The sequence below is a fragment of the Prinia subflava genome, chromosome 1, assembly GCF_021018805.1.
Source record: "Prinia subflava isolate CZ2003 ecotype Zambia chromosome 1, Cam_Psub_1.2, whole genome shotgun sequence".
Classification (NCBI taxonomy): domain Eukaryota; kingdom Metazoa; phylum Chordata; class Aves; order Passeriformes; family Cisticolidae; genus Prinia; species Prinia subflava.
This window is the reverse complement of record NC_086247.1, coordinates 118,087,835-118,104,233: the sequence shown is the minus strand read 5'-3', so window position 1 is coordinate 118,104,233 and position 16,399 is coordinate 118,087,835. Positions and strand designations below refer to the sequence as shown.

The 16,399-nt window shown below is 35.1% G+C and overlaps 1 protein-coding gene across 5 annotated transcripts in view; it reads right to left on the bottom strand.

Moving 5' to 3' along the window:
* TBC1D5 (TBC1 domain family member 5) overlaps window positions 1-16,399 on the bottom strand; it is a 313,125-nt gene that overhangs the window by 120,466 nt on the left and 176,260 nt on the right. For all 5 annotated transcript variants that reach the window (XM_063409301.1, XM_063409310.1, XM_063409291.1 and 2 more), the window contains 5 exons: window positions 14,393-14,460; window positions 9,544-9,646; window positions 3,740-3,828; window positions 2,237-2,287; window positions 2,074-2,143 (listed from right to left, as the gene is read on the bottom strand). In XM_063409301.1, coding sequence (XP_063265371.1) covers window positions 2,074-2,143; window positions 2,237-2,287; window positions 3,740-3,828; window positions 9,544-9,646; window positions 14,393-14,460 — 381 coding nt within the window. The remainder of the gene's footprint in view (window positions 1-2,073; window positions 2,144-2,236; window positions 2,288-3,739; window positions 3,829-9,543; window positions 9,647-14,392; window positions 14,461-16,399) is intronic.

The window sequence follows — 16,399 nt, the reverse complement described above, 5'->3', positions numbered from 1 at the left end:
CAGAAAATCCTATTATTGTTCATAGGAGAGCATCAGATTCGCACCCAAGAACAGCTTAAATACGAATACCAGTGAAAGGCAGCTGAAAACTTCAGTGGAGTTTTAGGAGCACAAACACCAAGTACTGTCACAAAACATTACCTACCACAACACGAACTGGAACGGCTGGTAGTCGATACTAATACAATTTATATACTCATGCATTTAGGAAACAAATGCTACAGCAGTAAAGAGAGGCTAGGACATGAGTACAAGTATAAACTGAGGACAGATTTCTCTCATTAACCACTAGGGAATGGAGTAGCTGGAGAAACTCCTCTAATGGCAGTTGGGAATAATGGAAACAACTGTTTGAGGCTGTAAAATGTAACATGTCTCTCAGAGCACAGGCTTTCATTGCTTCCTTTGTGAAGATTCAGAGTTTACTATGTAGCTAACCCTCAAAGTCATGATTGTAAAAGGCATATGTACAAGAAAGGATTATTAAAGATTATACGTGTTTGCAAAGAACAAGAACAAACAACTAGATATTAATCCATTCTCTTTGCACTGTTAATTTTTTATGCCATGAAAGGACTGGAAAGGGCAATGTAAACTTTCACCTTCTACCCAAGCACTGCAAATCTGTTAGCAGACCTAGTTGTTTCCTGGAATAAAATTCAGCCTCAGACTTTACCACCTCTATCACAGATATTGGAAAAAATATATTTGAATACACTGAATTTCGAAAAGCTACACTCAGAGAAACAGATCTCACAGCCTTGTTATTGAGATAAAAGTGCCTATGTAGTAACGTCATAAAATTTGTATCTCATATGCTTTATCCCTAACTACTGAAATTATATAAAATCCAAATAATTTATAACTGTAGATAGTTTAGGTTAAGACACTAATGTTTCATATCTGATAAAATATACAGTATTTTAAATATTTAAAGAAAACAGATGGTTTTACATCAGTCTTCAGTGAGTAACATTTTCTTTATTAGACTGACAAAACCACCATTCAAACTAGAACTCCCTAATTACAGTTTGCAACTATAGGTTTAGGTGCATACACAAGGATATCCAGAACCACCTGAATTCTCATTAAGTTTTTGTTAACTGTAGATATTCTCCCCATGTTCCATGCGAAAAATACTGAAGTGAATCAAACTGAAACTAAGTTTGGAGGCCAACTCTTTTAGGATATAATACACTCAAATTCTTGGCAATACCCAAAATACTGTTAATATTTTGCTAGAGCCTCCATACATATGCTCCATCACATAAATAATTTTCCAGAATTAAAAAAAAGAGACATATAAAGATGGAAAGAGACAAGAAAAGAAGTAGCCAAATGAAATCTTGAGTAACTGACTGAGCAAACTGTTCTTCCTGCCATGCATGAAAAAAATCAGGCAAGGACTAGATGGTCTCTAGAAGGTCCCTGCAAAGGAGAGTTCTGTAGAACTAAACTCAGAACACCGCAAAAGCTTTTTTAGGAAAGCAGCAACATACTAAATTCAGTAGTGTCTGTACAGATATACAAGAGAGCTGAAGGCACAGACATTCCCTCTGTTTGAATATCCTGAGGTTAAGAAGAAAAAACACGAAGGAAATTGAGTGATTATGTCAGGGAAAGATACACACTGACCTTTGACAGACAGTCTGTGGTTAAAGTTTTGGTTTCACAGCAAATTGTTTCAAACAGCTGAAAATAATTCATGCCTTAATACTTTACTTATAGGCATTTACGTACCATGACATTTGCACATGTTTTGGGCACACAGAAATGCCTATGATAGACACTTTTTTCAAATGCTATACAAGGACATCACTTATATACAGAAAAATCTGTACTTGGGCACTTGACTTTGATTACCAAGTGATCTTCCAACAGATAGGAACTCTCATCTGAAGACATTCCACAAGTGCTTATGACCAAATTCTGAAGAACCTTTAAAGATTGTAAACTTGTTTGAGGCCACTTTAACCAAGTCAAGAGATGTCTAGTTAGCTTTAAACAACATCAATCATACTAAAATCACATTTGCTTGAAAACACAGTAAGTACATTTTAAAGCAGTATTTACCTTCTGACCATCATGTTCAAAAGTTGAAAACCAGTGTTCTGCCGTTTTCATAAGACGTGTGAACATTGCACTGAAAGGGAACAACCCAGAAACTTGGTGGTAAATAATGGTGTCCATTACAAATAAGCACAAATGAAATGTAAAGAAACTTGTTAAAACTTACTAGGCATCATGTTCCAGATATTCAGGATTCAAAAGAGCTTTCATTTCCTCACTGAAAAAGGCAACAGTGAACAACCCAAATGTGAATGTTTATTTTTGGTCAGCGTTCTGCATGTACTATTATGTATATATAAGCCAACTTTCATATAAAGTGCAAATGAGAAAACTAGCCTTTTTAATTAAAAAGAGCAACTCCATTGAACAAATGAAGTCTTTCCTTTTTATAAAGATCAAAAACAAATTAGCTGCCTTGTCTGCACTACAATGAAGTAACCATCTAATTATTCCAAATAACAAATTACTGAATGTCACAATGTATTATTTGAATATGCTTGATCTAGAATAATTGATTGCTGCACAATCTATCACTGTTTATCCCAAATAACAAAAAAAAAAAATGGTTACCGGTCAAATATGCAGTATCAAAACATTAATTTATTTTGTTTTAATAGCCTGTATTTTTATTGTACTTTAACAGCAATTAATCAGTGACAGCACCTCTTTTCCATCTACTTTGCTGCTTAGCTCTACTTTTTCAGTGGGGATGTGGGGATGGAACAGAATGCTGTACATAACACATGGTTATTTTAAGTTGCTTAGCACTGAAGAGCATCTTCTAGGTAATTTTAGGATATATAAAGACAGACATTGAATAAAAACACATACTTGTAAATAACTGCCTTTGGGCAGTCATGTTGAGGGGTACCTAAAGAGGTTAAATTATATTGCACACATAATCAAATTAGTTTTTATTCACTGCTGGACTCCAGAGTGCAAAAAACCAAATGAAATGTCCTAAATATCACAAGAATTAAACTAGTTTCTTTTTTCTTTTTTCTTTTTTAATAAAAACAGAAGCCTTACGTATGAAGCAAGAATAAAAGCAGACAACCATGTGATGCAATATTTCATATGTGTGAGTATGACTGCATGCATACACACATACACACTTCTGAATGAAATGGAGGATCAATAGCTAAACATAATGTTACTACCAAGTCAAAGAATAGTTGGATACCACAGCTACAACACTGCAGGTGATGAAAGAAATATCAATCCTAACAATTTGTCTTCAATGATTACTTCCCCTTTTAAGATAAGAGTAAGGAGAGTCAGTGGTAAGACATCTACTGTTATGAGTGGAGCTTACTAATCTGTCTACTCTCTGCAATGACAAAAACAAAACCACTTCTGACGATAAGGATGAGTTGGAACTGCAGGTAGATATGTAGACTTTGAGATTAAGGTTCTCCTTAGATTTCTGGTCTCCCCATTTTTTCACCAGCCAATGTCTGTGAAGGGGCCAATGTCTAAATCTCAGAAGCTGTAGTAGGGAAGATGAAATAAGGACATTCCCATCAAAGCATAAGGATGTAATGATTTCTGATATTAATTTATGAATTAGAAACAAAGAATCATGAAGCACATATTTATAAGCTACAGTTCAGCAAACTTATTTTTTTAAAGAAAGCGGATTTTTATACAAATAAAACGCAATGCTTGCCTTGGTTGTGCAGCTTCACTGGCATGTGAAAAAGCCTGGTGGTCACAATGTAGGATAAAGACAATGGGAGCTAGAAGTTCATGCATGCCCTAAACATAAAAGGAAAAGCAAAAGTATATTGAGATTTCCCAGACTTGTAATAGTTCCTAACACACAGCATAAGGCAGACAGCAATATTAGGTGCAGACTAACTAAAGCATGAACATTAATTCACATTGTTAACAGAATGATTTCATAATCAATGGCTTTTATCTTAAATTCTGACTAAATCCAAGTGTTTATTCTTCTGTAATATAAGAAAACAAGTTAGTCTCCCTTTTTCTAACACAACACAAATTGGCAATGGTAGGCAACTCTGCACCTGGCAGTTTACTTCAAGATCTATGCTAATAAATTTTATTTATGATAATTATAATAATGATCTACAGTACAGAGATCTGCTAAAGGGAAAAATTAAAAAAATGTAAAACTTTGTATTTTATAATGTTCCAAAACCATAGATAAAAGTGCAACAGTTGGCTCCAAAGGAGACAAGGGTAAGTATTTGGGAAAGGAAATGAAACTTTCATTTCTAACAATATGAGAATTAAAATGAGGTTCTGGGTTTTTTCGGTTCTCTTTCTTTTAAGTTGTTATGTCAATACTCAAAATAAACTCATTAAACACAATGCATAGACGACCTGGTACTGTTCCACTGCAGAGTACTACTTATAGATGCAACCTATATTAAGAAACAGAAAAAAACACAGAAATAGGCAGGAATCAGAACAAAAAAAAAAAAAAAGAGTGGGCAGTTGAGGACTTGGGCTGGCATTAGAAGCACAGCTGGGCCACCCAGGAGAGTTGGGATCCCAGTGCTGGGACTAGGATGGGTGCCACGAAAGCCCTAGGCTGGGGTGGGGGTCAGCCATACAAAAGAAGGGAGGGAAGACCTTTAGTGATGGAAAGAATGTGGAATGAAGGATGGAAATCTTCTGTCTGCCTCTGGACACAAGGATCACTCTAAGGAGATGGAATTCCTGACCTCTGGCCAAAACCACCAATTACAGCAGGGGCTTGACACCAAGTGCCTAGGCTACCCCTGCCAGGCCTGGCTCAGGATGGAGTCCTTGCCCAGCTGTAGGAAGAAAAACCTGTTGCCAGGAGTGCTCCAGTTCAAGGGTACAACTATTTCATCAAGTGCAGCCTCAGTTCCAACTCAGGGGAACGCTCTGGGCAGACAGGGGTTTCAGAAAGACTGTCTCATTTATCCTCCTGCAGAAGGAGCACTGGTGCTGGTCCATCAAGCTCACCAACATTTCAGGTTGCTGTCAGGAGTCTGATGACAGCTGATGGGTCCCCTGAGCTGTTCTACTTTTAATGGTTGCAGCTCCAAGCCAGGAAGCCTCTGCCCTTGCTTTTCCAGCCTCCTCAGTGATGGGCAGACATGAACACTGGAAGTGTTACAGGCCTTTGAGCCACCCTGCTGCTATGTCAGTTGATATTCCACCCAGCACCTGAGGAGTGCTCAACACCAGTAAGTCAGCTTATCAGCTTCGTATGTACCAAACAGATCCATGAACTGCCAAAACCCTTGAACTTTTGTTGGAAGTAATGAGAGTTTTCCTTAAGTGGTCCGAACTGACCTGAGAGGTAGATGTGGAAGCCCTCTCTATGTCATTAACTACTTTGAGTATGCTTGGAGGCATAGTTTTTGACGATTTTTGACGATTTTTTTGACAACAGTTTTGATGATCTCTCTGTATGCCATCAACTGAAATCCTAGGAAATTAAATTTTAATTTCTTCAGGACTAAGATGACTATTAGAGCCTCAATGGCAGGGCTGAAGTTCAGATGTTTTCTTTCCCTTCCTATTTCTGAACCTTTAGGGACTACTTTAAAAGATGAAGCGTAAAGAGAAATTCAGTTAGGAAAATATATAAACCAAACATAGCGATTTGATTTCAGAAGCTAATGTAAAACACAATAAATGGGTTAGATTACAAATTGTCAAGCTTAGTTTTCTTAAAATATTATGGTCATATCAAAGAAGAAAGGTCCAGGATTAGATAATATATAAGTGGCAAAAAATTTAAATAACCAGGGTTGAACTTTCATACATACAGCCCTTGCCTAATTAACAATTATACATCTAATCTTTTATTCGCCCTGATATACTAAACATGAAATAGGAGAAATGGAAATGCCAAAAAATTTGACTACATAAAAAAACTACCATCTAAGCTGTAAACATATAAGCAGAAGAAAAAGAAAGAGGACATAAAATAAGAATTAGTTATAAAAGATAAAAGCACATCACACATTCTTCCAACATAATAATATATCAACTCTATAATAAAATAGAATCATAATGTGGCTGCCCACATATAACAAAACCAAAACAAACAGATGATGAAATATCAGGATTTCAAAAAGATACCTCTGATCTTTCAGTTACAAGAGTACTTCAAATGTTTAGAGATTTTTAGCTTGGCAAGAAAAGCTACCAGTATAATATGCATACACATATTTTTTCAATGCTACAGTTTACTAAAACTCTTTAGTGTTAATAAATAAGTTGACAGAGCTCAGATAATTTTATGACACTTCCCAGCTACAACAAAATATTGATTTCATAATACAGTCTATGGTTTAGAAAGAAAGCCAGAATTATAGCATTTTTACAATGACAAGTAAATCAATGCATTTCAAAAATATATTGACTTCTCTAAGGGCAATCAAATCATGAACAAACAATAGTTAGCCTAGTGATTTAGCTTAATTTTCACTATTTCCTTTCAGTGTAACAAGGCCCAGAATTTTGTCACCAGTTTTACAGAAGAACTCTAAAAGTAGCTTTTACATATTCTTAAGTACAACACACTATTCTCTTTATATTTTATACTTACAGCTACTATTTAAAAATTCAGTGATCCCAGAGAAGATTCTGCCTTTAAAATCTGTAATACAGCTCCGCAACACTTTACTCCATTAGACTAGGGATAGAAAAACATTTTTCCTTATCAAATAAAATGTTCCTTCACACTGGCCAAAAACCATAGAAGCCCTACAACAAAGACAACTTGCATGTGTATATGCATATTAAACAAACATTATTGGATGCTTCTTGTAATACTGTATGCTGATACTATGCAATAGCTTCAATAGAATGTTGTAAATATGCAAATTGTCAAGGAACTATAACTTTTTCCAAATGTTTAGGAAGATAACATTGGGTAGGGACAGGTGCTGATGTACAGAAGTATCAGTCTCCACTCATTGGCCAAATTTCATAATTGTAATGGCAATTGTATCTTTTGTATGTGGTCATACAAATGAGACAGAGGAATTCTCATGGATGACAACAGTCCCCATGACGGAAACTGCATAGGAAGACCAGGGCTTAAATCTGGGCTTTGTATTCAGGTCACTGTGGAGACAACAACTTGGAGATGAACTGCTACTGATGAATTAATGGTAACCTGCATTATTGTCTCAAAAATATTGCAGGCTTTGCTCTAGTGGAAATTATTATTATTATGGGAAGTGGGACATGAGTCTGGTAAAAACTACATCAGCGAGACTGACTACTAGCTAGGTATTTGATAAAAGGAGGAAAAAACATGTCCTGTTGTGTATAGACTGTTTCTTTTCAGCTAATTCAGAGAAGGGTAATGATGGACATAAAAAAATGTTATCTAGCAAGAGAGGAGCATGAGGATAAAAAAGGAGGATCTCACTAATAAGCTAAAAGGAGCATTACTTTTTAAGAAATCCAATCTAACAAATCTACCCTTTTAAAATGAGGTAAGAAAAAAGCAAAACTCCTAATAAAAGTAACACATGTCCAAAACAAGAGAGGAAAACCACAATCATTTTACTATTTTGTGGACTTGGCACAGTACTGCAAGACTCGGGTGATATACTGAACACGCTTTGAGAGGTTAAATCAACAGTTTTTCATGATCCAAATACATTTTATTTTCTGCACTTCCTCTCCTCTTCATCCTGTAGCAACTCCTTCCTGGAACTACAACAGTACTGATGCACACTAGTTGAAAACAGAGGTAAAGAAGTTTTCTTTGTCAACAGCCTGTAGGCTCACAAAATTGAACCTGTTCTTTTATCTGCCTATGTTCATTTAGCCCACCAAGCAGTCTTTATTAAAGCTGAGGCATCAGGCAGTCAAAGTTCATTAATACCATTTATATAATCTCTGCAGTTTCAATTAACTCAGCAAGACATTCTACTACATGATAACAGTCTCATTAATTCAATAAAATCCCATAACTATTAACAATATGGTCTATGTTAAACGGGGTGTCACCTAGTAGAAAATAATAGCTTTAACAGCTTGTGATGAAACGCAGTGCTTTTTTAAAAAAATTTGATCTGGCTAAATATTCCATCCCTATATAGAAAGGTACTATTTCTTGGTAAGGAATCAAGAGCATTTTAAATATGAGCAGAGGGTAATTAAGACCTTTTAAGTCATATCAAAGAGTAAAATAATACTTCTTGTTCAATAAATGATAGACTAAATTAGCTGGAATGTGTTCTTCCATTTTCCCATCATCAGTACTGTGGCCTATATTCACTAGAAAGAGGAGGCTGAATACTGCTAAGTATTTTTTTCAGCAGCACCTTTCAAAATACAGCTCCTAGATCTCAGTTTTATTGTTCTTATGCATTACTATTCCTTGCTCATTGTCTGTCAAACATGCAAAATAACCAGTTGATAGATGTTTCATATGTTTGATAACTATATAGTCAATTTTTTATATAATTTCTAAGGAATTCTTCAGAAGTAAGTGTTCCTTCAACTCATAAGCCCTCTGTTTCCACGAAACAACCCTATTCCCTGGCTTGAGGACAGGGTGGTCACAGACCATGCCTGAAAGCATAGATTATTTTATAAAAATCTTCACATTTACTGAATCTCTGTATATTTGCCACGAAAAATTTTCTATCTACCTAAAGTTGACCCCTCTACAGTTTATGTTTTGTCCATGCACACACAGAGCATCCCTGGGTTTGTCAGTCTCTACCCAGCCTACAGATAATCGTGTGAAGAAACAAATACAAATATACTGAAGTTGATACTCTGCATATTGGTCTTGCTATATGAATACAGTATTGTGTTTGTGTAGTTACTTCAAAACCTTCAGAAAAAATGTTGGATTAATTAACTTACTAACTCTGTGGATGTAGGCTTAGTGCAACTTAGGCCTTCTTTACCATTTTATCAATAATGGTTTGAGCAGACTCTCCTTCAAGTAACTCTGTAGAAGTGGTATTTTGTAGCACCTTTATCTTTCACTGAAGAGGATTTTGTCAGCTGCATTGTATTTAGATGCTACAAGGTTAGATAAAGATCTTTTTGCTAACATGGCTTTAGCCCTTTGGGGAAGAACTTAAAATATTACATAAAACTTAAAATTTGAAAAACCACCGTATTTCAGAAGTCACTATGCTTTTTGTTTATTCAGTACCATTTTAAATCCTGCTGTGTACTTTCTTTACCTAAGCAGAGAAAGCTGGTCTTTGTTTTTTTCCTTCTTAACCACGACAAACAAAAAGATGTCTATAAAGAAATTTAAAGTTAGAAAACTTAGCAACCTTAAAGAAAAAACTTAAGGTACTGTGTTATGAGGAAAAAGCATATGTTATTCAATGAGCTTACTTACCAAGCATCTGACAAGCAGCTCTTCGATTACTTCAGCATTATGACACAACTTCAGATACAACAGAGGTACATTATTGTCAATGTACCATATAGAAAATGTTGAGTCAATGAATGCCACCTGTACAGTACTTTCATTACCTGTTTATAAAGCAACTGCTCATTTTCTCTGGCGTAGCAGAACAGAACATCTGTAAGAATTTTCCTTACATTCTCTTGCTGGAAATACTGCATTTCAGGAAAGCTGAAAATGAAGCAATACAGGAAAAGTAAACAATAGAGTGCACAGAATGCTAGTTGCTGCTCTTCTAGAAGAGGTTGTAGGTAAGAGTGTGTCTCTTGTCTGCTTTGCCACTGCTCTGCACTGCTAGAGTTAAATACTTCTAGTGACTTGTTACATTTGTTTTGCAACTGAAATGATGAACCATGTTCTTTAATATACACCAGTGTGCTACACAGGTATGATGATATCACAATTATATTTAAATAACTGATCCCTTTTAATCTCATTAATGAAATACAATGGAAGAAATGGAAGAATGGATGAGAGTATGTCAGAAGATGCACATACACAAGGGTGCAATATTTCATTAATATTTGAAAAATACTATAATTTGATGACAAGATTATTTAAATATTTCACAATTCACATGAAAATCAGTATCCTAAAACCTAGTATCTCTTACTGTTATCTGTTGTAACACAACACAATTAGACATTTCACTGCCTTTAACAGCTATTGCAAATAAACTTTACAATTAAAAAATAATCTGGCTGGGCAAATATCTTAAGTGAACCAGAATCAAGTGGACTTTGTGTGAGAATAAGAAAAGCTTCTGGGAAAATCCCATTACATACATACTGGAAAATGTAAATATTTCTAGCCCATAACTACTCTCAAGAAACTCTCACCTGTGTATTCTGCTCCTTGAGGTAGGAAATAGAGCAGTTATGCAGGGCGTACTTAAAATTAGAGTAAGTGCACAAACAAAGGTGTTTTCATTGCTACTGAAGAAGTAACGAGATGGCAAAAAATGTCACATAAAGCAAACACTCCAAACCACATTGCTCCACAGCTACACAGAGCAATAACAAATAAAATCTGAAAAGGTAGAAATGGTAAAGTTGGACAAAGAAAAACAGAAGAATACTTTAAAAAGACAGCAATGGTAGGCCTCAGGCTAGAGTGCTGAAATGAAGGTTGTCGTGTAGTCAGTTTTAGAATTAAATCACATGGTTTGAAGTAAGATTTCTTCAAACAAATTTCCCAGGTCTGACCTACAATGTCATGCTTTAGACCAGATGCACTTAAGGCTATTGTACAGCCTGTCACAGAGAAACAATACAGGAAATCAGGATAAATTACTTCAGATAAGACTATTAATGTTGCTAATCACTGTGGTCATCTCACAGAGGTGATGACAGGCAAGCACAGAAACAGAACTAATTAAGGCTAGAAAAGTGCTTTGAAATCCTTGGATGACAGAGCTGAACCAAGAGCCAGGGCAGAGAAGACACTGTGGCTCAAACACAGTGATGCTGAAGGCCTGAGAGAGGCATTGGGATGAGGGGTGTAACATTTTCCTGGCACCTGGTGGAGGTAATGGGAGACCAACATTTGGAAACTTGTATGCACTTGTACTAATCACATTACTGTAAAGGAAGGACACAGCTGAGACCAAAAGTACATTACAGCAGATGGCAATCGACATAATTTAGGGGTTTGAAGAGATTATTTCTGAAGGACTGTTATTCAGGCCTGCCCTATGAAGTTTAGGAAGAGAAGGCTAACAAAGAAAACTCAAAAATACACAGAGGTATCTGTGAGGATCTAGTAATACCAGAGATTGTGACAGAAAGAATAATAATGAACTCAGGAATAAGCTGGCTGAAGTATTAATTATAGTAAATGTAAATAGAAGAGATTATGAGGGAACTATCAGTTCAGGATGGATTTTTATGGAAAATGTCATTTTATGATTAAAGCTCTGTTTTAAGCATTACCGTATCCTCAAATCAGCAAGGTAACAATGCTTTTCTTGAACATGAGAATATTATATTTAATTACATCTCTGAGAAAGCCTGCATAAGGACATGGGAATTCTCCTAGACTGTTTTACCACAACTCTACAATTAAACAATGGTACATTCAGGTCCCTGCGTTCTAAAAGTGAAGGGCAGCGTGAGTCAGACACAGCATTTTAAAATACTCCCTTAGCTGATTTAGGGGAGCCTACATCAGAGGCAGACAGAATTTGACACAGAAATTTGAAGAAACAGGCTGGCAAACAAATAAATGGATGCAAAATCCCAAATTTGGTGGTAGACAGAAATGGGGGTCATAATCAACGGATTGCTTTTTCTTACCATCTCTTCCAAATACTTAGGAAGGATGTAGCTGTGCAATGACTTTTCCAGTGCCATTTTTATGTTGGCAATTTAATATTATTTTTTTCTTATTTGGAGGAAGGAGAGTTTGGAACCCCAGCACCCACCACTACTCATCTTCACACAACTGCCATCATCCTAAACTGTGATTGTTACTCCTGAAGCAGAAGCTAAGCAGACCAACGTATAAAAATACCACTACAAAAGAGAAGAAATCAATCTGTCTATGGGGAATGCCCCCTAGGCATTTTAGTTTCTTAAAATACTGGAGAGAGAAAGAGGCTAACGAAATCTAGCCATTGGCAACCCAATATGTACACTGCAATGCCAACAAGTAACCTGATATTTTAATTTGAGTTAATGTTTTTGCATCTGCTAATCTGCTGATCTCTACTCCTGCAGAATATTTTTAAAAAAACCTAAAAACACGGATCAGTAATGAGTTGAGACTAATTGAACAATCCTTTCCTACTTGTAAATATTGGAAGCTGTTATTTTTATGCAATGGGCTGAAAATTGTACGTAGATGTTATGGACTGGATTTCTATCAACTGACTTTAGGAAACTAAAATTTTGTTAGGTACTGGTGACCTAGAATCCTTTTATAATTACTGAAGAAAACTGTAGCTCTGTGATTCATCAGACAAAAACTGTATTTATACTTTAGGAAGAGATGATTTGTGTCCTAGAGTTCTACAGGCACACAGACACTAAAGTGTGATTAACCCAGCTTAACGGACCCAATAATTAGGTGGGATAAGGATTCTCAAAATGCATAGGAACAAACACTCACACATGAACAAACTTTATTCCAGTTGCCTTTAGATAGCAAAATCCTGAAGTTTAAACCAAATTAAACCAATACCAATTTTAGGAACTAATTCTAGCCACTTTTCCTGTTTATTGTTACTACACTTCAGGGAATTCTAACAAAAGCATCATAGAGTAATTTTTTTACTGCTTTGATAGCTGGAATTCTGGTTTGCTCTCTGTGTGCAGTTAGCATCACTCTCTACAGCATTACATAGTTGATGCTGTGGGATGATGGAGAACTGAACTAGATGACAAAGAATTTAAAAACATTCATCAAATAAGAAACAGCAGCTAGAAAGTAGTGATTATGGAAATCGAATATAATAATTATTTTACCCTTTAATAAAAAGCATTGTAAATTAATGATGATTTTTAAACTTTTCAAATTCTATCTCCAAGGATTCATTTAAAGAATGTAAATAAGGAGAGAAGGTTTTAAATTCTAAAGCCACAGAACTTACTGCTTCTTAGAATAATATTAGTTTACAAATAGATACATAACATAATTACATACAGATATATGTAAAATGCATACTATGTTTTATGATTACTTCTTCATTGCTTGACTTATTTTGCTATTGATGACACAATATATATTACTAATGTTTCAAGTAGATATTATTTTGTTATATACATAATTGAAAAATTCTTTAGTTTCTATTATATTAGAGACTGCCATTTACCACAATGAGAGCATGGATTTTTTGTGTGTATATATATATTTAAGTAATAGTCTTACATCCACCATAACCTCCATACAACTTTTCATTCTCCAATTATAGTTTAGATACATATATATTTTAATCTTAGAACATCCTGAACTGTTTCCTTTAACAAACAAAAAATACCATCTGTTGTGAGAATGCACATGAAAGTATACTCAGATTTTAATTATACATCTCATGGCAAAATACATTCAAGAATGGGTCTAGGGACGGACATGTAAAATATTTGAAAACCAGACTGCAATGATTTCTTCTGCATGACTTGGTTCCTGTAAATGAAAATGTGTAAGCTTGGGATTTGTAGAATCTACAACTATCATCACTTTTTTTCAAGTTATAAGGAAAAATATTTGCAATACAGTAAAGTTTCACATGGTAGCAAACCAGTAATTGAATTTAATTACATTTACACATTACTCAGTGTTTCCACTCTGAAAAGAAATATTTTCAGGAACTGAGTGTTCTAACTCAAACAAATTTCTAAACAGGAATGACCTAAGGGCCAAGAGGATGAAAACATAATCATAGTAATATCAGGACAAAATTTAAAAGGCATATATGACAAATAAAACTAAAATAGTGATAAATAAAAACAGAACCTCTCAACTTCTATACATGAGTGACATTTCTCCTACTAATTACAAACTGCTTTTTTATTATTGATTGTATTAAGTGTTGAGAATTAGGAAAGTAATCTGTTTGGTCTTTCATTATGATCGTAATTTAGTTAAAAGACCTTTCAGTTTCTCTTATGTTCTCTTTGCTTCATACAGAAAACTACTTTAAATTTCACAAGTAGTACACCTCCTAATATCTTAATTTAGAAGAGCTTTTCTTCAATGATACCAATAAATCTCCAGGATTTAATGTTCAGCTGGATTGTCTCATTTCTAACTCCATGTTAGTTGTAGTTTTATACATTTAATGTATGTTTCCACACATTCATGTTCAACAAACCTGACATTTACAGTAACCAAAGTCAAGAAAACACAATATAAGATATACCACATAAAAATGCAGAATATAAATTTATATATAGAAATTTCTCATAAAGATCTACATACGTTCTCGTCACATCTTGTTCAATCATTGCTCGAAGCTCTTTATCCTGGAAAAATTTATTCCAAAGACTCTGAAATAAGGAAAAAATAATTGTATGAAACCAAGACTTCTGCTAATACTAAAGGCTTATAAACTACATCAGCAAAGTACTGTACAAATATGAACTAATTAATCCTCAACATTCCTGGTAAGACAGGTGTATCAATGTTTTATGGGAGATAAAGAATGTTGTTGACCAGCACAACATATCTGAGAAAGTCAGGTTGGATCAGAAATAAAAACATTCCAATTCCTGGGTCCTTTTCTAGGCTCATAGCATTTGCTCACTGGATGGCTGCAGGTTTGTGAGTTACTTGTTTGGGTTCCAGGAAGAATATTTAGAATCGTTGAGTAATGACAAACTTGTCAGAACTAGCAACTCAACTGAAAAAAAATCAGTTGTTCACAAAAGGAACAACGGTCTGTATCACTGGACTGCACCATAATTCTTCTGTGAATGTATGGACTTTAACTGGAAGCTGCCACAATATCTATAATAAGAAATTGTTTGGGAGTAAGCTAGTTTGGTTTAGTGGAGACAAAATCATATAAGGAGTGTATGATAATCAAATACCTGTTACAAAAATCACATCATTCTAATTCGCTCTGAAGGCCAAGACTGGCCATTCTAAAAAAATTTTGATAGGAAAAGCAAGAGTATTCAAAGCTCACGATCAAAATAAAAAGTATTAAATAAAAGACTATGAAGTAGGTTTAGCATTTTCTGTAGCTATGCTTATGACTATTTTCATCCTCTCTCTTTTGTTTCCATGCCTTGCTTACTAATATGTTGTAAAAGCTAACCGGAAAGAAGAGGAAAAGTGCTGTTATTCGTATGCTCCAGAAAAGGTATTGGAAATTGTGTTCTTTATTGTAAGAGGATGGTAGCTTGATCAAAATACAGATGCAACAAAATTTACAGCAGTCTTCATGTAGTTTAGGTAAGTTTTCAAATAGAAGCAGCACCAGTGAATGAAATGCAGTACAGAGTCTGTAAAGTATTTCCACAATTTCTTGCTTCCTTGTAAACAATTCTTTGCCATGGTGGCCTATGCTCCACAGAAAGAAAATAAAAAGTAAATTAATGCTATCTATGGGGAGGGAAGTAAAATAACAAACCTCTAAGTTAATTAGTAGCTATATTTGTGTTACAACTCAGAAAAACCCAAAAACTTCAAGAATATTTGTATCTTTGATAATGTCTTACATATAGTGAGCACTTTTTAAACTCACAACTCTTTTCATGCAGACCACATTTTGGAACTCCCCTGTCCCTGCTCCCACCCTGGCCCATCAGAGCAGAAGCAGCAAACAGAAGCTGTGTTGCAAAAAGGAAGGAAAGTAGAGCTACACTAAATGCTACACTAAAAGGGTGTAGCATGAAGTCACAGCAGAGGCTCAAAGGCACTTTGTTCTTCAGTCCTATGCCTGATTTGGTCAGTGGCTTTGTTTTACAGATTAATCCCCTGCCACATATTCTGGAATGTTGTACCTTTGCTTTCTATATCCGAAAGACACCACAGGCAGAAAGCAGGCTGCGCCAGAGTGGATAGTCACAAGCTACAGCAGAAAAGCTCTAAATCTTTTAGATTTGACACAACTTTCTGTCCAGCTGGCTCCAAGAATAGTTTGATGATGTGCACAGTCATAACAGCTGCAAAGCTCTCTCCTTCTAAATTAAATAAGGAGCTCAGTACCACTCTAGAGATGAAGAATGGGCTTCTTTTGTGGACAAAGCAGAAGTAATATCACCAGAGACAGCAGCCAAACAAATTATTTTCATTCCATTAAGTTATTTAAAAAAATTGATAAAAAAGAATTTTGATGGTAACAATGGTAACATAATTAATAGAAAAGCTTAAAGATGTGTGCTATAAAATACTGAAAAGCTTTTCAGGTATAACAAAATGAAGCAAAAAAAGCCATTCAAGGCTGAACAATCTTCCAGACAGGGTACTTCAGTGTTCTGT